The sequence below is a fragment of the Oryctolagus cuniculus genome, chromosome 21 (genome assembly GCF_964237555.1).
Source record: "Oryctolagus cuniculus chromosome 21, mOryCun1.1, whole genome shotgun sequence".
Classification (NCBI taxonomy): domain Eukaryota; kingdom Metazoa; phylum Chordata; class Mammalia; order Lagomorpha; family Leporidae; genus Oryctolagus; species Oryctolagus cuniculus.
This window is the reverse complement of record NC_091452.1, coordinates 16,684,325-16,707,520: the sequence shown is the minus strand read 5'-3', so window position 1 is coordinate 16,707,520 and position 23,196 is coordinate 16,684,325. Positions and strand designations below refer to the sequence as shown.

The 23,196-nt window shown below is 51.4% G+C and overlaps 1 protein-coding gene across 2 annotated transcripts; it reads right to left on the bottom strand.

Moving 5' to 3' along the window:
- Window positions 1-3,974: 3,974 nt before the first annotated feature.
- On the bottom strand, window positions 3,975-21,440 carry MLEC (malectin). 2 transcript variants are annotated; one of them, XM_070066009.1, is made up of 5 exons: window positions 21,251-21,440; window positions 12,013-12,191; window positions 10,990-11,166; window positions 10,829-10,886; window positions 3,975-9,268 (listed from the first exon to the last, which is right to left on the bottom strand). In XM_070066009.1, the coding sequence occupies exons 2-5, from the start codon at window positions 12,175-12,177 to the stop codon at window positions 9,039-9,041; spliced, it is 630 nt and encodes a 209-aa protein (XP_069922110.1). In that variant the 5' UTR covers window positions 12,178-12,191; window positions 21,251-21,440; the 3' UTR covers window positions 3,975-9,038. The 2 variants fall into 2 exon arrangements, with proteins under 2 accessions (XP_069922110.1, XP_002719841.1); XM_002719795.5 differs by lacking the exon at window positions 21,251-21,440 and adding an exon at window positions 20,790-21,186.
- Between the last annotated feature and the right edge of the window lie 1,756 nt (window positions 21,441-23,196).

Below are 23,196 nucleotides of genomic sequence, written 5' to 3'. Positions count from 1 at the left end.
ATCCCCTGTGGGCACCAGTACCAGTCTTGGCTGCTCCACTTCCCATCCAGCTCTCTGCTATGGTCTGGGAAAGCAGTGGAAGATGGCCCAAGTCATTGGGCCCCTCCACCCTCATGGGAGACCCAGAAGCTCCTGGCTCCTGGCTTTGGATGGGTGCAGCTCCAGCCATTGTGGCCATCTGAGAAGTGAACTAGCAGATAGAAGACCTCTCTCTCTGCCTCTCTGTAACTCTGCCTTTCAAATAAAATAAATCTTAAAAAAAAAAAAAAAAGACATACTAAGTAAAAAGTATGGTGAAGAATGTGATCTTGTTTAAAGACCACATATATATATATATACACATATGTATGTAAATACATATAAAAGATACCTACCAGGTCATCACCCATAAATCCTCTAGGGATTACAGGGACAGTCATGAAAACCATTTTTTTACATTTTGTACTTCATATAATTTTTAAAAAATATTTTGTGTATATCATTTTTTAAAAAAGGTTTATTTTATTTTTTTGAAAGACAGAGTTACAGAGAGAGGTAAAGCCAGAGAGAGGTCTTCCATCCACTGGTTCACTCCCCAGATGACCACAACAGCCTTAGCTGAGTTGATCTGAAGCCAGGAGCCAGGAGCTTCTTGAGTCTCCCACGTGGGTGCAGGGGCCCAAGGACTTGGGCCATCTTCTACTGCTTCCCCAAGCCATAGCAGAGAGCTGGATCAGAAGTGGTGCAGCCAGGACTTGAACCAGTGCCCATATGGGATGCTGGCACTGAAGGCCAGGGCTTTAACCTACTGTGCTAGAGCACCGAACACTATTTATATGATCTTTTTAAAGGATTTATTTATTTGAAAGGGAGAGTGACAGAGAGAGAGATCTTCCATCTGTTGGTTCACTCCCCAAATGCCCCCAACAGCCAGGGCTGGGCCAGGCCAAAGCCAGAAGCCAAAAACTCCATCCAGGTCTCCCATGTGAGAGACCCAAGTACTTGGACCATCACCAAATCTTAAAAGGTTATTCTCTTTCTCAGAAAGAATGGGATAGACCCCCATGATATCTTAATCAGTTATCAGCATTCTAAAGGCTCCTTTTAAAAAACAGTACAAAAGATTAAATTGTAATTATGGCATTAAGAGGGCAAGTTTAGCGCTCAGACAGGGCCGGGTTCCAGTCCTTGCTCTGCCATTTACCAGCTGTAACTTCGAGCAGGTCATGACTCCCCCGAGCCCTTTCCAGGAGTGTTGTGAAGAGATGCAAAACAGCAACGAAAAAGCACTGCACCGATGCCAGGGGGTGTCTCATGAACACCCGCCTTTTTCTCCAGGCCCATGCCAGGGGCAGGCACACTGAGCCAGAGGGGAGAGAGCTGTGACTGAAGAGAAACCCTCCAGTAAGAGCTGAGAGGAAAGGAGCCAGGGACCAGGCCTTGAGGACTGACCTACATGGATTCCAGCAGAAGCAGTGAGGGAGCCCCAGGGCCTTCATACAAGGCAGGCCTGAGCTAAAAAGCAAGCGAGGCTGCCTTCTACTAACCTAAGTGGTTAGGAACAAACAGAAAACTAAGATGCTTGGGCCTGCTTGCTCTGAGCCCTCCATGCCCCGCCCTCTTCTGCCCTGACCCCTCACCATGGCTAGAGCAACAAGCTTTCCAGTAAGTGTTGGAAAATTTCATTTCTCTTCCTCTTTGGGGGATGGGAGGGCTACTAAGTTTGGAGAAAGGTCTGACACACCGGCTCCAGCCACCCGGGAGCCTGATTTCCTTAGCAAGATTAAGATCTGGACCCGAGGAGTGGTCCAACCCAACCCCGGGACTTGGCCCACGCTCTTTGGTCAGACAGTTTCCCTCCCTGCAGCTCCCTGGAGCAGGGCTTCTTCAGGTCTCTTCCCCATCTGGCAGCTTGTGTGAAGCTACTAGAAATAGTAACAGCTAAATCTGAAAGAGTAAAGAACTCTAGTTATGGGTGGGCTCAACCTAAGAAAGAGGCTCTGTGGGCCTCTCGGCCTGTTGGGGCCCTGAGGACAGACTCCATCAACACTGGCCTTATTCTTGGAGCCCAGAACTGACTTCTGCTCTCAAGGGGTAACTGATGGGGGCAGGCCAGACTCCCCTCCACTCTCCCTCCCCAAAACCAGTGGCTTCCATTCCTGCCTGGAGAAATACAGCAGGTAGATTCTGGAGCCATGTCACATGGCATCATGGGGTCACTTGGATTTCATTAAAATGATCAACTTAAAACCTCAGTCTACTGTAGATGTACTGAATCTGAGTCCTGCCTGCAGCTGCAGGCATTCCCCACCCCTGAAGTAGATAAGAGTGTCTTGGTTTAATGTCCCAGCTCTGGGGGCTGGCCCTGTGGCGCAGTGGGTTAAAGCCCTGGTCTGCAGTGCCAGCATCCCATACGGGCACGGTTCAAGTCCTGGCTGCTCCACTTCCGATCCAGCTGTCTGCTGTGGCCTGGGAAAGCAGTAGAAGTTGGTCCAAGTGCTTGGGCCCCTGTACCGGTGTGGGAGACCTGAAGGAAGCTCCTGGCTCTTGATCGGCGCCGCTCCGGCCATTGTGGCCATCTGGGGAGTGAACCAGCAGATGAAGACCTTTTTCTCCTTCTCTCTGCCTCTCTGAACTCTGCCTTTCAAATAAATAAATAAATCTTAAAAAAAAAAAAAAAAAAAAAAATCCCAGCTCTGGGAGTGGGTATTGGCAGAGCGGTTAAGATGCCACTTGGAATACCTGCAACTTCTACGAGTGCTGGATTCCCAGCGTCCTAATGTGCACACCCTGGGAGGCAGATGATGCCTGATACTTGAGTTCCTGCCACCCACGTGCAAGAACTGAGTTCTGGAGCCCTGACTTGGGCTTGGCCCAGCCCTGGCTGTTGCAGGAATTTGGGGAGTAAACCAGCAGATGGAAAAATCTCACTGTCCCTCTGTCTCTCTCTGCTTCTCAAAGTGAAAATAAACAAAAAATCCTAGCGCTGCCTGTGTGGCCTTGGGCGAGTCACCTCACCTCTTACAGGGTGAGACTAACTGGTTTATGGAAGACTAAGCACAGATACCATCTCTAAAGGGCTTGGCTCTGGGCCCAGCTCATTTTAAGGGCTCAGTCAAGGATAGCTATAATGATTATTTCACAGCCTTAGAAACCATGGGTTTTGATGGCAGATAGACTGGGCTTAAATTATTTATTTGAAAGGCAGAGTTAGAGAGAGGCAGAGGCAGAGGAGTCTTCCATCCACTGGTTCACTCCCCAAATGGCCGCAACAGCTGGAGCTGAGCTGATCTGAAGCCAGGAGTTTCATCTGGGTCTCCTATGTGGGTGCAGGGGCCCAAGCACTTGGGCCATCTTCTACTGCTTTCCCAGGCCACAGCAGAGAGCTGGATTGGAAGTGGAGCAGCCGGGACTAAAACTGGCGTGGCTTTACCTGCTGCGCCACAGCGCTGGCCCCTTGGCTTCACCTTTCACAGATCAGCCATGGGTTAGTTACTGTGCTTTTTGGTTTCATGTTCCTCAGCTGTAAAATGTGGCTAATACATTCCAGTTAAAAATTCCTTCCCGCATCCTGCCCAACCCACTGTATGCTCACCAGTGAGAGCGCACCAGAAAAAAGGGAAAGGAGAAAGCAGAGGAAAACATGCTGTGGCTCAGCTTGTCCACAGGCTGGCTGGGAGGATAAGGGAAACAGTGCCAGAGGCAGTGACAGGCCTGATGTACTTACTTCAGGGTCTGGTGTGCCAGTGAGAGTGGAAACAAAGTAACTGTTTTTATCCCTTGAATTTGCACTCACAGATGAAATGGCCAGCCAGGGTTTTACTGTGTAGCAATCATTTCCCTGACCAGGATGAAAGAAAAGCAATAGACACGCAGCTAAATGCACAGTAGCGCCCAGCCTTGACACAGGAGGAGACCTCCTCTTGGGTCTCCCCTTTTCCCATCCCATCATGTGATTCTGCAATAGAAAGTTCAAACTCAATCCCAACACTGAGTGTCACTGCAAATTGTTTATTAAAACACAAAGCAATGGACAGTGAAAAACATCCTGATTTTTTACTTTTTGGTGGGAGTAGGGTGGGGCATGGAAGGGGTAGGGACAGACAGAGACAGCCCAGAAAAAAACAGCTCTATCCACCCCTACTTCTTCCCTGGCCAGCCAGGTTCAAAGCCCCTCAAGTACATCTAACTGTGCCGTGGGAAATGCGTGTTGTGGCTACAGAGGGTTGGTCTGACCTCTGCAGGGAGAGGACGGAACCTAGAGAAGGAGCTACAGGGCTACTAAGAACTTGACACCTTGTCTCCAATACTTGGTACAAAACAGAGAAGCCAGGCTCAATCTGGAGGGTGGGGTTGGTTTTTCTGACAAGCCAGATTAGGCTAAAAATGGTCAAAAAGGCTGTCCTGAGCTCAGAATGGGCAGCTGATCCTACATGGGAGAATTCCATGGAAAGAAAAGGTGAAGTCCCTTAAATCCCAGGAGGGACCTAGCCCAGGGTCAAATTTCTTTTCATTCCCTGGATCACGACACACCAGGAAAGAGAGGAGTCGAGAATGTCTCTCCCCTGGTTTTGCCACGGTGCCTCCCTGCTAATTCTCCCCTCCCACTGGCAGCTCAGCTCCCCTCCCCGACAGCTGTCCTTTGAAAGGACGGAAAGCACACTTCAGTTTGTTGTTTTTTCTCATACTGAAATAAAGCACTGCCGCTCAAAATAGAGGTGAGAGTGGAGCTCTGCCTTTCCCAGTGCCATGTGCCCCCACCTCACACGACTGCCTGGATCAGGAGGTGCCAAGGGCCTCTGCCAACTCGAACAGGCACTGTTTCCCTGGCTGCCAGTGCAATCCTAGCTCCTTGTTTTATGCTCCTGGGTGGAACTCGTCCCGAGATCCATCCTGCTCTTTTCCTGCCAACCCGACCAGTCCCCAGATCATCTGTTCTTGTCAAGATGACTTGGCCACCCAAACAACTGGGGAAGGACAGGCCAGAGGGGCAGCAGCCACACCTGTGCAAGAAGAAACACGCCCTCCCCAGCAGCTGACCCTCCAGTGCCCAGCAGCTCGGCCAGGACACGAGGATGGCCAGCCTTCTTGCCCCAGAAGTCAGGAAGCAGGAAGAGTCCTCGCTCGTGCTGAAAGGGAAAACTGCACTGCTTCTCTGAAGCGCTAATGTGAGGCTTCTTTGCAATTTTCCTGGGGCTCTTTGATCCCTAATTGTATCTTCCACAGGAGAGAGGCAGATGTCTTGTCAGATTTCTGAACAGACCCTGGGTGCTTGTGGCCCTGCCTCCGTGCACTAGCACGTAGCCCTGCCCCAGCCTCTGTCCTAAGGGCCACAGCAGGAGGGAGCCCCAGACATCCCTCCCCCCATGTCTTTCTTAAAAACAGGAGCATCAACTGGTCTCTCCCTTGGGAAAGCTCACCTGCTCTCCTAGGTCCCTTTGGAGAGGCATGGAGGACAATATTCCATGTTGCCACTTGGTGCCATTAAGGCTCCTCAAGGCAAGAAGACACTTGAGTTACGTCAGAGGAGGCCAGCAAAGGGGAGAGGGAGGGTGGGGATGCAGCTGGACCCCTACCCAGACCTGAATCTAGAGGGAATGCCCACCCTGGCGCAGAGCAGGAGAGGAAAAGGCACTGTGCTGACCAGGGTGGGTCCTTCCCCAACCCCCAGGGAGGGTAGGGAACCTGCTAATCCTTTCCCTGGGCTTCCCAAGGTGAGCAGATTTCTAGGGAAAGGGATATAAGTGCTAGGAAAGGGAAATACTGCTGCCATTCCTGAAGTTCCCAGCTGAGATTCTAGAAGCCAGAGCCAGGCCTTCTGAGAGGCTTAGAGGCAAGAGAGAAAGGAAGAGAAATTCCTTAAAACAGAAGCTTCTCCAAAAGAAAGCTGGGCCAGGCAGATTGCAGGCACAGAAGGGGGAGGTAAACTTGACTCAGACTGCACCCTCCTCATCACAGCCTGTGAGCGCTCATGTGATCCCAGCACTCAAGAGAACACAACTGCGCTCTCACACAGACAGGCGGCCTGCAGCCAGGGAGTCTACCACCACTGCCACCTCGAGATGACCGTCACTCAGATCCCAGAACTCGGTGTGCCCTGAGCAGCTTCTCCTCAACAGTGGAGACTCTTCAGAAAAAACGGATTTGCTTTAGGGGACGTGGACCCCCACAGATATTGTCTTGGCACGATGTTTCAGTCAGTTAGGGTGACAGCCAAAAAAAGTCCCATTGGAAAGCGGATGGCTTGACCCAAACCCGGCCTGGGCTGTGCACACTCGGCTTATCTCCAGCAGATGTCTCTGCACAACCCTCCGAGGAACTGACCTGAGCCACGCTTCTAGTGAAAGGAGCTGCCCCCTGGCTCTGCTCTTGTCTTCAGCCGGCTGAGACAGTCAGTGCAGCCGAAGAGCCCAGGCCCCTCCTCCCCACCTTGGACTGGCATCACCCATCACCTCCCGAGACCAGGCACACACCCTGCAGTGCAGTGTCTCAATCCTAGCACTAGCTCAAAATACAGACGGGGGAATAAACAGTGCAAAAAGCAAAAGATGAACAACAGAGTAATTCTTGACACACGCAATTAAAAAAAAAAAAAAAAAGAGTGCCCTATCCCACCCCTTTCACCTAAACTTCATGTACCTATATCTTCTGGGAGGAGTGCCCCACCTCAAAGGAAAAAATAAAAATAAAAAAAGCTTTCAAGTTCAGCATCATGAGCCAGCTGTCGCCAGCCCTAGGCAGCTCTTGCTAGCCCGGTGGGCTTGGCTCCAGGGGAATCTACCCCAGCCCCCACCATGCTTTTTCCTGTTTCCTTCCATCCCCTTCAGTTTTTGTTAGCCTTAGAAAGATGTTCCTTCCTTTCAGTCACAACCAAAGAGGAAAGCATCCATCCCTACCCCTGAGTCCAGGGGAAAAGGGTGGGCTTGGAAACAGAGGCAGAAGCAAAGCTGCTTGGCTTACAGTACCGTTAGGAAATGGCCCCAGGAGTCAGGGTTTCCTTCTGAGACTCTGAGTCACCAAAGGGATGGGCTGAGGTGAGGCAGGATCCCCTCCTTCCTCAGAGAAACCCAGGCAAACTAACAAACAAGGCAAAACGCAGACAGTACTGGGTCCTTGATCAACTTGTCTAATCCACTGGCAGTGGCCCATGCTTTTGGGAAGTTGTGATGGAGCAGGAACCAAATTCACTGTCAGAAGCCCAATTAGATGCCCACTGCCCCAGACAGGCTGTCCTTAAGACCAAGGCTAAAGTATCATCCTCTAGAAGCAGGGGCACTTAGGGAAGCACTCCAGGAGTGTTCCATAACCATCCAGCCGCCTGACTCCATACCCTAGGACCGACATCCAAGTCACAGCAAAAATAAAGGGCCTTGATTCTCAGAGGACTGAATGCAGGCCTAGAGTAATCACCAAGAGCCCAAGAGCTACTTACTTTGTCAGATAAGGAGTAGTTCAAATATATGGGGCTCTTAAAGAACACATCTAGTAAGGCAAACTCAAAATTAAACACATACAAGAAAGATGAGCCTGGCCTGAGCGTCTCTGGTGCTCAGCCCAAGCCGAAGCTAATTCTGCTGCCTCCCAGCCACAGAGTTCCCTTTAACTTGGCCAGGTCCTCCCTCACCATTACCCTCACTGGGAAATGGATGACCGTGATCAGAAAGGAAGGCACAGGGAAGCTTCACTTCCTGCAGCAAAGTTTCCAGGGAATTCGAGACAGACACTTCGTCGCCAAGGTTAGCTTCAGAGCTGCCAGGTCCATGGCTGACTGCAGCCCATCACAACCAAGAATCTGACTGCTACTCAGGAAGGGTAAAGGCCGAAAGCCATACTATTCAGTAAGAGATGTCACTGGGCCAGTTTAGCCAATCAGTCTAGTTCCTTGGGGCAGTCTAGATGTCAACCGAAATTGGTTGAAGTGTGACACAGAAGGACATGGGGAAAAATGAACGTCATATAGGAGACACTCTAAACAGTGGTCAGTCACTTAGTAGGGCTCAAGTCTCTGAGGTTGCTCTTAAATTATGCTAACATAAGCCTTTCCTAATCTAGAGATCAGAAGAGACTTTTAAGGTCAAGTGTTCTGTTGCTGCAGGCTGGAAAGCATCCCTGCCCCCTGGCAGGGAGACCCTAGAAAGGGGCCAGTGAAGAACTGCTGGCTCAGAGACCCAGGGAGGGAGGTACCAACAACGTGAGGCAGCAGAGGGTAAGACATTCGAGCCGAGAGAGCCCAGACCCCCATGTCTTCTTCCCTTCTTGTCAATAACTTAGTGGATGGTAAAGAGGGAGAAGAGATTTCAAATGAGCGAGAGTAAGAAACAAATTGACAAGAAATCAAGTCCCCAACAGGCACTAAAATCAAAACAATCTGTTGTGGTACCGTGTCAGAGGCAATCTGAGGACCTGACAAAGTAATCGCCTTGGATACCAGACAGTCCTCTCACTGGCACAACAACAAAGTTCAAATACTGAAGGTGGAGCAGCCACCGGACTCATCCAAAAAGGCTTCAGGTAAATGCTGACTTTTCTTTTTTAAAAACATCCTTCTTTCTTTTTGTCTTTACCTTGCAAATTTACACCTTGACACACATACTCTCTCAATCCCAGGATATCTGAAAACTTATCTGGATATAACTTTAGAATTTCCAATTCCCAGTGCTGGTCTTCTCAGGCAATAAGATGACAGCCCCCTGCTGTTAATTACTAACCTAAAAAGAGGAACCACCACTGCTCTAGTTCAGAGTCCTTTCCACTAGGTATACAGACATGGACCCCTGGACAGGAAGGGTCCAATTTACCCCAAGTACCCTAGAAAGGAAGAAACGGTTGGGGCCAGCCACAAAGAGAGCACTAGGACTGAAGCAGGTCTGGGACCAAGTGGTGGATGAGGGCTGCTCTCCACTCAACCCCCCTCTTTTCGTTTCCTTTACTTTTTGTGTGTTTTTTGTTTTTTTTGGGGGGGTTTTTTGTTAATCATTTTGAAAAATACAGAAACCAAAACCAATATGTTTGGTTTCTTTCCCACACCCTTCCATCCTGTTCAGGATGGTCATTTATTCTCACAACCGGCAGAGGCAGAAGAGGGTTGGAATGAAGACTCCAAAGGCCACCAGGATGGGAAACATGAGGCTGCTGTTGTCCGAGGCATAGGGGTTGGGTGTGCGGGGGCCCGACTGCACCCGGTTCTTATTGGTCTGTCTTTTGAGATTAGACCCTTCATCATATTCTTCTTCTTCCTCTTCTTCTTCTTTCTTCTCTAATCCTGGATGAGGCTGCAGCTTTGGTACATCTAACACAAGACAGAAAAAACTTGTTAACTAAGACTGACCATGTGTAAGGGAGATTCCCTCAGAGCAACAAATGAGCAACAATAAAGAGGCTCATGGAACCTGAACCAGGGTCTCAAGGAAGGAGCAAAAGTCCCCAGACTACAGAAGAGCAGAGTGTTGCAAACACTGGTCTTCAAGTTTACTTCAAAGTAGCAAAACCCCATCCTTAGGGAGGCTCCCAATCTTCCCTCCTTGTCCTACTTCTTCAGAGTCCCAAGAAGACCAGACTGGACAAGGACAATGACCTGAGGTATAAAACTTTCCAAATTCCTCTTCCTCAAGCCCACATTCCCTTTTAATTCACATAAACTCAAGAGCTGATCCACAGAGTTCTGGGTTCTCAACACACACTACCCCTCTGTCCTGCCACCTCCTTAGGGACCTGTTTGGTGGTGATACATCATAACATCAGCATGTGGGGTAACGACAAGACAAGAGGATGAGATTGTCAGTGTGTTCAAGGTAAATTAAGGGTGGGCATTTGACGGAGTGGTTAAGATGCCACTTGGGATGATCACACCCTTGTATCAGAGCAGCTACGTTCAGATCCTGACTCTGCTCCCAATTCCACCTTCCTGCTAACATGAATTGTGCAAGGAGTGCTGATGCCTCAAGTGCTTGGTCCCTGACACCCACAGAGACCGCAGATTGAATCCTGTGCTCCTAGCTTTGGCCTGATCCACCCTGGCTGTTGCAAGGATTTGAGGAGTCAATCAGTGGATAAAAGCTCTCTCTCTCTCTGCCACTCTCCCTTTCAGATAAATAAATGTTAAATAAATAGATAATTTAAAAATATCTTGTTTAAAAAGAAAAAAAATGGCTGGCGCTGTGGCTCACTAGGCTAATCCTCCGCCTGCGGTGCCGGCACCCTGGATTCTGTCCCGGTTGCTCCTCTTCCAGTCCAGCTCTCTGCTGTGGCCCGGGAGTGCAGTGGAGGATGGCCCAGGTCCTTGGGCCCTGCATCCGCATGGGAGGCCAGGAGGAGGCACCTGGCTCCTGGCTTTGGATCAGTGCAGCGCGCCGGCTGTAACAGCCACTTGGAGGGTGAACCAATGGAAAAAGGAAGACCTTTCTCTCTGTCTCTCTCTCTCTGTCTAACTCTGCCTGTCAAAAATAAAAAATAAAATAAAATAAAAAAAGATAAGAAAAGGCATCAAGGCGAGACAGAGATGGAAAGTCACTAAGACACAAATTTTCTCTGCAAAATTCAGCCCAGGATGCAGCAGCTGGGTCGTCTAAACCTGAGAACGAGCTATGTGCTAAGGCTGGACCCCAAAGACAGGGAGACACTAATAAGCAAAGCTCTGTTCCAGGGCAGTCCAGCAACGCAGGACACTTCCAGAGCATACCAGAACTCTAACGGACTCCTCCGTTTGCCTTTTTCTCCTAAGAAATAGATGTTGAACAACGAAAACAGAAACACACAAGTTTTCTTTAGCAATGAGCTAAATTATCTCCCAAGGGTTTCTTCAATCTTATCCTTCAGCAGAGTCAAAAACCAGGTCCAAAGCAGCACCTACCATCCACTGTCCCAGCCAGGATGTAGAGTGCACAGACTTTGGGATTGTCGTAGTAACCCTAGGAAACAGAGAACAGGGTCAGCCCCACACCGCAGCAAACACCTTCCCCACACCCACTCTGAGCCCTTCCTGGGCTGTGAGGTATACGACAGGGGAGTTACCTTGACGAACTCAATGTAGAGTTTCCCTGTGAAGGTGGACACCTCCCCCTGGACACTCAGCTTCCCCTTTCTGATGCTCATAGGGATGATTTCATCGTGAGCTGTGCTGTGCCCAACACGGTCAAAGATATCCAAGTCTTTCACCACGACATGGCCATTCAATCGTACATCAAATACCTTTCAGGGTTAGAAAAAGAAACATCAAAATCGTCAGCTTCACATACTTTTAGGCAGTGGAACATCACGCTCCTGATCTAAAAGCTAAAAGAAATGACGGGTCTGGATATACTCCAGGGTGACTGGAGTCCCTGACCCAGGCCAAATCAAAGCCACATCACTCAGGGCAAAAGAAGTCTCCTGGGGCCAGCGCTGTGGTGCAGTGGGCAAAGCTGCAGCCTACAATGTCGGCATCCCATACAGGCGCCAGTTTGAGTCCTGGCTGCTCCTCTTCCAATCCAGCTCTCTGCTATGGCCTGGGAATGCAGTAGAAGATGGCCCAAGTCCTTCGGCCCCTGCACCCACATGGGAGACCCAGAAGAAGCTCCTGGCTCCTGGCTTAGGATTGGCACAGCTCCAGCCTTTGAGGCCACTTGAGGAGTGAACCAGTGGACGGAAGACCTCTCTCTTTCTCTACCTCTGCCTCTCTCTAACTCTACCTTTCAAAAAAAATAAATAAATCTTTAAAAAAAGAAATAAAAAAAGAAGTTTCCTGCTGAAGAATCAAAGAATACTAACAAAAAACTCAATGGGAAACAGGGAAGTGCTTTGAAGAGAATAAGGCTAAAACAAGACAGGGAGGGCCTTAACAGGACCAGTAAGCTGCCAAGAACAAGGACTCTGACACTGCTTTCTGTCACCAGCCCCAGAGGCAACAGAACATAATTTCTCTAGAGGCAGAAAGAATCCAGCTTTTCCTATAAGTTCATCATCTTGTGGGGAGGCTCTTATACACTCTGGTGCCACAGCAGACTGTCCAACAGTAGCCACGTCCAACAGTCAAGCAGGGGCCTGACCCCGCCTCACCTTCTGCTGGGACTGTGCAAAGTAGACCTCAGCAAATTTCAACACCAGCACATAGTCCCCCTCCTCCTTGATGGGCACTTCATAGCCAAATGTCTCCTCATTGTACCGCTCTGTCTGATAGAGGATCTGGTCCTCAGGGTTGGAACGCAGGATTGGCAGTTTCATGCCATAGTCTGAGGCTGGGGACAAACAACAAAGAGAAAACACATCAGAAGCAAGACAGAAGAGCAGAGAGCCCAGAACTGCCAGGGGCATTTCCAGGGCAATGCTAATAACCCTTTCGGTAGGAGACCCACCCTGCTGCACCTGGCTCCACACAGGCAGGAATCAGAGAGCTATTACCCAAGAATACAACAAAGAATAAACACTAATCACCCCAACAATCCCCAAAACTTTTTTTTTGAAGCACTATAATGGCTTTCCACCCTGACTGCATGGGGAATGATGAGAGCACAGGCCTAACCTACTACCTGAAGAGCGGACTACACCACAGCCCCCGGTTCCCTAAGAAGGACGGCTTCCAGGGAGAGGGCCAGGAACTCTACACAGGATAATTCAGTCCAAAGAATGATTTTTTTTTCCTCGTTCAGAAAAGCTGAGTCAAAACCAAACAGGATATCTGGATAGGAAAGTCATTTTTCATTATCTTTACTACAAATACGACACCAACATTAGTCATTTTCGCACAATTCTCAGTCAAAAAGTTCCAAGGCTGATAAACAGGCTCATAAAAAGAAGGGTATAGGCTGGCGCCATGGCTGAATAGGCTAATCCTCCACCTTGCGGCACCGGCACACTGGGTTCTAGTCCCGGTCGGGGCACCGGATTCTGTCCTGGTTGCCCCCCTTCCAGGCCAGCTCTCTGCTGTGGCCCGGGAGTGCAGTGGAGGATGGCCCAAGTGCTTGGGCCCTGCACCCCATGGGAGACCAGGAGAAGCACCTGGCTCCTGCCATTGGATCAGCGCGGTGCGCCGGCCACCGTGAACCAACGGCAAAAGGAAGACCTTTCTCTGTCTACGCTGCCTGTCAAAAAAAAAAAAAGGGGGGGGGTGTAGATGCTCTCCACTTGCCTTTAGGTCTGTGTATCTTGCTTCCCACAGACTCACAAATTCCTACCTCGTTCTCTCTTGGACATTTCCTCAGTTTAAACTTCAGAGGAAAGAGTTCCTACCCTATCTCCAGAGCAAACACAGGGATGGTTTGCTGGGAAAGGCCTGCGAAGCAGGGAAGCCAAGCCATTCCCTCTGTAAGGTAAAAGTAGCCTGCACACAGAGAATCTGCCAAGGTCTTCTGGCTTAAGATATCCAAGTTACCAAGGAGGCCACCCTTCCTGGTTCACAAACTGACAAGGAATGACACAAAAATAAAAAGTGACTTAAGGCCAGTGCTGTGGCTCACTAGGCTAATCCTCCGTCTTGCGGCGCCAGCACACCGGGTTCTAGTCCCAGTCGGGGCGCTGGATTCTGTCCCGGTTGCCCCTCTTCCAGGCCAGCTCTCTGCTGTGGCCAGGGAGTGCAGTGGAGGATGGCCCAAGTGCTTGGGCCCTGCACCCCATGGGAGACCAGGAAAAGCACCTGGCTCCTGCCATCGGATCAGCACGGTCCGCTGGCCGCAGCAGCCATTGGAGGGTGAACCAACGGCAAAGGAAGACCTTTCTCTCTGTCTCTCTCACTGTCCACTCCGCCTGTCAAAAAAATAAAATAAAATAAAATTAAATTAAAAAAAAAAAGTGACTTAAGTCACGTCAGGAAGAGCCAAACGTCTACTGCTCCTGTTTGTGGAGATCAGTGTGGGGTTACTTAACACTCCTAGCCCTCTCCCAACTTGGGGGGGATGAGCTGTATCCATGCTTGCTTGCTTTCTCCCACACCACACACCAAACTGGGGTCTTTGCCCAAATATGACATTTCCTTTCAAATGGTTAGGTTTCCTTCTAAAGAAAACAGCCCGATTCCTTTACCCTATGAGCATTAGGAAGCTTCCAGAAATCTATTCCCCAACTTTGGATGCCCCAGTGCTACTATAGTCTCTCCTCCAGCACGGCACTGAGATTTCAGGACTGCCCTCCAATCTCACCAGGTGGCACTGAAGACACTGGGCACCTACATCCTTTGGGAGATGCCTAAGAGCAGCCAGCCCCTGAGTGTTCCCTTCTAAATCATCAAAATTTCAAGAGACACGGTAAAAGATTAACTGAAAGATCCAGGGGCTGAGGTCAAGCCCTCAACACAATAAACAAAGCTGCTAACAGTTCCTGTAAGTGACATTAGCCATGAGATCAGATGAACTGATGAGACAATGGGACGGAAACTCAGGGCACTTCTGTCTGTAGACTTTTTTCTTTTCTCCTCAAGAAATCAAAGAAGTGTAGCTGAGTGGTACCACAACGGATGTACCTCTAACATGCCCCAGACTCTTTCCCAGGCTCAAAAAAAAAAAAAAAAAAAAAAAAATTGCCCTCAGTCAGGAGCCTACAAAGAGTTAAAAAAAAAGTGCTAATTCTCTTCCAAGTGAGCTCTAAGAATTTCATCCTTCCACGTGAATTGTGGTCCTGACAAATGTGGAACATTTATTAGATCTGATGTACTGATATACAGAAAAGCTTACGCACGTGTGGGGAAAGCAAGCAACTGGCAGTAATATAATCCGAGGCAGTGCCAGTTCCACAGCGAAGGAAATCCAGTCATGTGAACAAAATTACTTAACAACCCTGAAATTCCCTTTAAGTATTTCCCTTTATTTTTAAAACATTTATTTATTATTTATTTTCATTTACTTGGAAGGCAGAGAGACAGAGACAGAGACAGAGATCTTCCATCCTCTGGCTCACTACCCAAATGCCCACAATAGCCAGGGCTGCACCAAGCCAAAGCTGGGAACACAGAGCTCCAGCTGGGTCTCCCACAGGGGTGGAAGGAGCTGCCTCCCAGGATGCATCAGCAGGAAGCTGAACAGGAAATGGAGGAGCCAGGACTTGAACCACCACTCCCATACAGCGTGTACCCATCCCAAGTGGCAGCTTAAGCTGCTGCACCACAACACCCAGCATTATCTTCCCTTTAGCGATCTGCCACACGCAAAGTTAAATTTGCCCAAGTCCCAAGAGATGCAGCAGCAAAGAGGATTTTTGTTCCCTCCTTAGCCTTTATGCGTTTGCAACTAAACAGATCCCTTTAAAGGACAATGCAGCGTGCTGTCAGCTCAGCCAGTCTACGGAGAAGGAACTGCTTCTCAGTTCAAGACAACAGAGCAGCCAGGTTCCCTGCAAAATTCCGCCCAGGTTTTAGAGTAAGACAGGCCTGGATCTGAATCCTGGCTCTGCCACCTATTAAGTGACGCTGAACAGGTAGTTTTCTTGAGGTCTATTTTCTCACCTATTAAGTAGGGATATCACCTGTCCCACAAAATTGTGGTGAGGATAAAAACATCTATAAAGAGTTTAATACAGGAGCCAGTGTTGTGGTGCTATGGGTTATATTGCTGCCTACAACATCAGAATCCCATATAGGCGCCGGTTCATATCCTGGCTGCCCCGCCTCTTCCAATCCAGCCCCCTGGTAATGCATCCACGAAAGCAGCGGAAGATGGCCCAAGTGTTTGGGCCCCTGCACCCACGTGGGAGATCTGCATAAAGCTCCTGGTTTCAGCCTGGCCCACCTCCAGCTGATGCAGCCATTTAGGGGGTACCAACAGATGGAAGATCTCTCCCTTTCTAACTGCCTTTCAAATAAATTTTAAAAATCAGGAAAATAGTTTCATTCAGGGCCCAGCATTGTGGTGTAGGAGGTAGCTACCACCTGCAATGATCCCATATGGGCACCAGTTTGAGTCCGGGCTGCTCCACTTCTGATCCAGCTCCCTGCTAATGCACCTGGGAAAGCAGCAGAAGATGCTCCAAGTCCTTGGGCCCCTGCACCCAAGGGAGAGACATGGATGGAGTTCCAGGTTCCTAGCTTCGCCTTTGTGGCCCTTTGGGGAGTGAACTAGCAAATAGAAGCTGTCTCTTTATCTCTTCCTCTCTCTCTCTCTTTGTAATTCCTTTTTTCAAATAAATAAATAAACCTTAAAAAAAAAAAAAAGGAGTTGGAGCTGGTGTAGTAAGCAAAGCCGCTGCCTGTAATGCCAGCATCCCGTATTTGGGCACTGGTTCATGTCCTGGCTGCTCACTTCTGATCCAGCTCCCTGCTAACAGCCTGAGAAAAGCAGCGGAGAATGGCTCAAGTGTTTGGGCCCCTGCCACCCACATGGGAGACCTGGATGAAGCTTCTGGTTCCTGGCTTCAGCCTGGTCCAGTGCCGGCTGCTGTGGCCATCTGGGGAATGAACTAGCAGATGGAAGATCATCTCAATCTCTCTCTTTCTCTTTGTAACTTATTTTCAAAATAAATAAGTCATTTTTTAAAGTCAGAATTACAGAGAGAGAGAAAGAGAGGCAAAGAGAGATCTTCCATCTGCTGGTTCACTCCCAATTGGCTGCAACGGCCAGAGCTGCACCGATCTGAAGCCAAGAGCCAGGAGCTTCTTCCAGGTCTCCTACACGGGTGCAGAAGCCCAAGGACTTGACCATCTTCTAATGCTTTCCCAGGCCATAGCAGAGAGCTGGATCAGAAGTGGAGCGGCTGGGTCTCGAACCAGTGCCCATATGGGATGCCGGCACTGCTTTAGCTGCTAAGCCACAACACCAGCATCAAAATAAATTAAAAAAAAAAAGAAAAAGAAAAAAGAGCTCAAAACAGTGCCTGACAGAAACAGACAGGTATGCTAGTCAGACAAGGAGATGCATACAATAAGCACTAAATAAATGCCTCCAACCTAGGGAATTAGGAGAATAGACAAAAAGGAAGAAGCAGCAATAAAACTCATTGAAAACTGCAGCTGGGAAGCACAAGCACGCAAAAAGCCAAAATGAGTGGAACCAGGTGTATGTGAGACGCGCTCCCTGGCACTCCACTCTGCTCAGCGCGCCAACATGAGGCCTCTGACCGCCAGGTTTTCTTCTGCATCACTTCTTTCTCAGTGAGGTCCGTTCCTAAGGAATCCTTCCCAACGGACAGAGGCAGAGAATCCAGGACTCGGTGCACTTCTGCCACCTGCACACGCAGCCCGTCGGGCAAGAATTCTAAACAGAGGTCACGGTTATAAGTGAACCAGAGGCAGCTCGCCCTGTCTCTGTCTCGTCCTAACTTTCCAGCTGTTATCGTCACAATCTCCACAGGGTAAATCCTTCCCCAGGTCAGATGAAAGTGGTCCCCAGGAAGGAGTCTCCCTGGGGAGACTGAAGGCACCAATGTGCTAGGCGAGGGTCCCTGCCATCCTTTCCCCCGCTCTGGAGCCAGGTTCTGCCCAATTTTTAATTCCAAGTAAAAGGTCACCAAGCAAAGAAACACGCAGTGACACTTTAACCTACTCTTGCCAGGGAGTTTTCTAAAGCCTAAGTTTTACTGAAAAGGAAAACAAGGCTCAGAGAGGCAAAGCAAGTTCCTCGAGGTTATAAAACTTCAGCGACTACGTTTCTACGAAGAGCAGAGTCTTCCCCTGAGCCAAGCCAAGTTGTGTCCTCAGGTCAAATAAGCGGGCCTTTTCCAAGTCAAAGTCAAGAGGAACCAAACATGACCAAGTGAGCCCGGACCGCGCAGCAAGCCCCAAGGTAAAGCTTGGGAAGGAAGGCGTTCGGCAGTGCTACTTCCCTCTGAAGCACGCAGCTGGGAAAGACATTCCCGCGCTGGGAACGCCAGCTCTCCTCCAGGCAGAAATGAAATCCAATAAACATTATGAAGTGCCTTGGAAAGCATAAGCCACCAGGTGCCCTGGGCCACTCACCACTTGCAAGAATGCTGAACTACAAAGGAACTACAGAGAAACAGCAGGTTCAAAAGCAGGCCAACCCCTTATCTGGACTAACTTGGCAACAGACAGTTGAATTCATTCAATACAAAATGAACTTTCCTCAGCATACTGGAAATAATGTCCCAAGCATGGAAGAGAAACAAGGCACACGCTCCTAAGGCAGTTAGAACAAAGGGCTGCATGAGACAGGGTCTCCCATAACTGGCACACCTGCACCCACTCAGGGCCATAGACCACCAGGTCAAAGCTGCACCGCCTTTGGTGAGGCCGACTTCTAGGCAAGCAACGCTGGGGTGTAACAGGTTAAAAACCCCCTGCAGCGCCAGCATCCCATATGGGCGCTGGTTCAAGTCCTGGCTGCTCCACTTCCGGTGCAGCTCTCTGCTAATGCACCTGGGAAGGCAGAAATGGCCCGGGTGCTTGAGCCCCTGCACCCATGCTGCAGCTCCAGAAGCTCCCGGCTTTGGCCTGGCCCAGCCCCAGCCTGCCACATGGGAGGTGGGGACGGAGTTCCTGCCTCCTGCCTTCAGCCTGCTCCAACCTCAGCTCTTTCAGGCATTTGAGGAGTAAACCAGCACTTGGGAGATCTCTCTTTCAAATAGATCTTTTAAAAATTTTTTCCTCGTACCAACATTTTTATTTTGGGGGGCTAGTGTTGCAGTGTAGCAGGTTAAGCCACAGCCTGTGACACCAGCATCCCATATGGGCACTGGTTCGAGACCCCACTATTCCACTTCTGATCCAGCTCCCTGCTGATGTGCCTGGGAAATCAGGGGAGGATGGCCCAAGCGCTTGGGCCCTTGCATCCACATGGGAGACCCAGAAGAAAACTCCAGGCTCCTAGCTTTGACCTAGCTCAGCCCTGGCGCTCCAGCCATTGCAGCCATTTGGGGAATGAACCAGCAGATGGAAGCTCTATCTCTCTCTGTAATTCTGCCTTACAAACAAAAATTAAAAAAAAAAAAAAAAAAAGAAAGAAAGGAAGAAAGAAAAAAGAAAGGCTGCCTCCTAAGCTGGGGAAGCTTAAACACAACCCTAGCTCCAGATCAAATATTTTCAAGAACCTGCTAAGCGCAATGCTGCAACAAACTGGTCCAAGCTGTCTCCCCAAGTCCCCCCACTCCCATGTCTTGTACTGCTACACTTCTTACCCAACTGTGCAGACTAAAGCAGGCAATCTCCATTTACTCCACACCTCCAAGGCCAGTGTCTGAAACAGGACTCCAGCACCCATGCGCCGTAGCGAGTCTCATGTAATTTTACCTGCTACAGAAAACTCGTCCCAAGGAATTGCGACCACGAGCCAACAACCTAAGGACAGACAGCCTGAATGCTGCCCAGGCCCAAAATAAACAAACCACTGCACCAGCAAATTAAAATCAGAAATGCAGAACAAGGACAGTACCTGGAGACTAAACCTGTGTGGTCTTTGCTTTCTCCTCTGCATAGCGGACCTAACAGAGCCATGTTATCAGCTAAAGTGAAAGGAACCATCTGCACACTACCCTCTCTGTTGCTATCTCAAAGGCAAAGTCCACAAACCGTCTCCAGTTTCCTCAAGGGCTCCTTCCTCCCTGCCCACAAGCGTGAAGAAAGAGGAAGGGTTGGTCCAGGATGGTGATGGCAATGACCTCGTGCTACAAAGTCTGGCTTTGGCTGCTGTTACGGCAGTGAAGACCAGAGAGGCCTGACTCAGCTGAACCCAAGCTACCGCGCAACCTACATGCCAGGGCCAAATCAATTCCAAGACAAACAGAGAACTTCAGAAAACAGCCCTGTGCCCCAAGACCCTCACATGGATGAGAGCAGTAAGCTCCTGACACCACAAGGACACGGCAATTAACTTGGAGGAACTGAGTGAGCAAGAAAGTGTTGTCCCCTCGCTGTCTGGGGGTGGCTTGTTGCCAATTTGGCAGCCTCTGAACCCAGCACACAGCACAAATCTCCTTCCAACACACGAAGCAAGGAACTTCCTTCTTAAACCTGCTTTCCTATCCTATCTGGAAGAAACAAACAGTCCAAAACAGACTTTTTTTTTTTCCCCTCCAAAGACTGGTCTGGAGCAAGCTACATCAGAAGCCCATGGTACAGAAACTTGGGTCCCTGCAAGAAAAAAGTTTCATTGATTAGAGCTGGAGGGGAGGCCCAGCAATCTGCATTTTGACCACCTGCCTGGCAACTCCTACCCCTGCTCTGAGATCCCCGCAGCTTTGTCACAACTCTCGTTGCCCACTTCAGCCACAAGCACTTCCCCCCCACCCCCAGGCTGGAATCTCACTCTCCAAGATCACCTGGGGCAGGCTGGACCCACTCTCATAGTCACACCCTTTTACACCGGCTGGCCCAGCCCGACACGCAGCCGCCAGCCCCACGCGCTACTCGGCTTCAACACAACCACCCCGCAGCTTCTACTTGTATGCACACATATTCCTCGCTCCAAAGGAGGGCGGGGAAGGAGGCCACAAACTTTCCTGGCCCATCCTCTGCGAAGATTCCTTGCTACGCTGGCTGAGGACCAAGCCCCGCTCCTGCAGAGGGGCACGGCAAGCGGCCCGATGCTGGGTCGGCAAGAATCTATCGGAACCGTTTGGAGAAGGCAGGGGCGTGCAGCCCGGGAGGCCTCGAGGTGGCGAGAGGCCGCCCGCATCGCCGCTGTCCCAGCCCGGGTGCGGGTGAGGGGTTGAGAAAACGCAGGATGCGCGGTTCAGACACAACTTCTCGCCAACTCTCTGCCTCCACGGCTCTTGGGCGCTTGGAGCCAGCGCCGGGCCCCGAGCTCCGAGCCCAGGTCCCTGAGGAAGCTGCAGAGAAACTTCGCTCCCGCGACGTGGCCCCCGGCTCGAGGAAGGGGCTCAGGACCAGACCGTCCTCCGTCGCCTGAGGCCAGCACGGCGGGCCCGGCATCCCCGCGGCTCGGCCGAGGGGCTCTCACCTCGGCCCACCCGGCCTTCCAAAGGGTCCTTGCGGAAGTGGATCCCGTGTACGTCCACATGGGCCTCGCCGCCCGCGTTGACGGCCCAGATGACGCTCTCGGGCAGCCCGGCCCCCGCCGCGCGACCCACGCCGAGCCCCGGCCCCCGGAGCGCCAGCAGCAGCAGCAGCCGCAGGAGCGCCACAAGGGCTCCCTCCACCGCCCGGGCCCCCAGCATGGCGGCCACCACTGCGGGAGCAGCCCCCGCCGGTTTCTGTCCTCGGCCGGCCGCCAGGCCGCCCCGGACTCAGAAAAACAGCGCCACGAGCCGCTCTGCCTCAGCCGCCGGGGACATGTCGCTCTCAGGCCTCCCCCTCAGCCACGGGTGCCGCCTCCTACCTCAGGAACAACCTACCCCGCCGCCCAGCCCCCAAGCCGCGACGCTGCAGCCAATCAGCACGCGGCCCTCATGAATTACCCACCACCCAGTAGAGAGTCGCGCTCTCATTGGCTGCCAAGCACGGGGGAGGGCGTGGCCATTCCCAGGCGCCGGCCCAACCATCGGGCACGAGACGGAGCGCGCGCAGAGGGAGGGAGTTCGGTTGAAGCGGCGATTCGATGCGGAAGTGGCGGGTGCAGCGCCCAGGCGGCCCCGGAATCCCACAGCTGAATGGGAAAGGTGGCCTGTGGGGGAAGGTTTAGGGGAGGGCGCACTGACACGTCGCCAGCACTTCCGGTGCTCCAGTTCTTGAGACCGAATGGGCTGCACGGGGTGGAGGGGGGGGGCGTTGGTGACTTTCCCGCCCCCTTTTCCATTCTCAGGGAGAGGTATGAGCGTGAGCTCCACTTGAAGCAGTGGACCCTCTGCCAACCCTAGCCGCGAGAGGCAGAGGAATCCTGCTGTCCCCGGGGAGGCCGCAGGCCCAGGCCTGCAGGGCACGAATCCCACGAGGATACAGCCCCGCCCCCACCCCTTCGCGGGCTCGGGACGGGTGGTAGCGTCCAAACGGCCGTCCAATCAGAAGGCTCCAACGCAGCGGAAACGCGTGGCTCTGTGAGGGAAGGGGCTGCAGGCTGCCCGCGTTTCCATGGTGACAGCCTCTGGCCGGCCTCGGCGGCGCAGGGTCCGGGAGAGTGCTGGCCGCAGCGAGGGTCCGTCGCCGGCCCTGCCCAGTCTGGTGGCCTGAGCCGTCCCGCGTGGGCATCGCACGCGCCGTCTCCGTGTTCGGCGCCTCGCCTGGAGCCCCCTGTGCCGCGGTCGCTGCCCGGACTCCCGTATTCCTGAAGGGGAAACTGAGGCCCAGAGAGAGGCTGGGTGTTCCCACGTGGTTTCTCCGCTAGTTTAGGGCTGAACCAAGACCAAACAAACAGAAAAGAATATTCATTTGTTTCACTAGTAGGTAGGGCTATCAGATTTAGCAGACAAACTACAAGAAGCCCGGTTAAATTGAATTTCGGATAAACACATTGAACACAGTGATGCTAAAAGTCTGGAGCTGTGGCGTAGTGGTTTAAGCCCCTGCCTGCGCATCGCACCCCACATGGGCGCCAGTTCGAGTCCCGGCTGCTCCCCTTCTGATCCAGCTCTCTGCTGTGGCCTGGGAAAGCAGTGGAAGATGGCCCAAGTCCTTGGGCCCCTGCACCCGCGCAAGAGACCCGGATGAAGCCCCTGGCTTGGGCTTGGCCCAGCCCTGGCCGTTGTGGCCATTTGGGGAGTGAACTAGCAGATGGAAATGTCCCCCTGCCTCTAATTCTGCCTCTCAAATAAATAAATCCTTTAAAAAAAAAAAAAACCTAAAGTGCCAGTGTAACTGGACGGATTGCATTTTATCCGACAAGCCTGCTTACTATGTGCAAGGCAGTGAACTTTGTACTGCAGTGAGCAGAAACACCCAGGCCCTGCAGAGCACTCTGAACAACCCAGGAATCAGTTATTTAGAACAGTGACTTGTGCCACAAAACAACCCAGGTAACAAAATGGAAGCTATCAGTGGGGGGTTGAATGCACAGAATTCCTTCCCATGCCCCTGGGGTATCTTTCCAAGGCTTGCCTGACAGTGCCCAGGCCTGCAGAGCCCTCAGAGCAGGGCTCCTTGCAGAAGGGAGGACCGAGGCCCTGAGCTGGTGGGCTGCCCTCCCTCCCATGCAGAGGCCTGCAGAGCCCGCGTTCTTGCCCCGCACACTGCACTGCTGCCAGGGGAGGCTAGTCCAGGGGCCCAGGCTGTGGGGTAGCAGGTTATGTGTCCACCTGCAGCGCCAGCATCCTGTAAGGGCACCAGTCTGTGTCCTGGCTGCTCCACCTCCGACCCAGCTCCCTGCTAGTGGCCTGGGAAAGCAGTGGAGGATGACCCAAGTGCTTGAGCCCCCAAGTGCTTGGACCCATGCACCTTCGTGGAAGACCAGAAGCTCCTGGCTCCTGGCTTTGGTT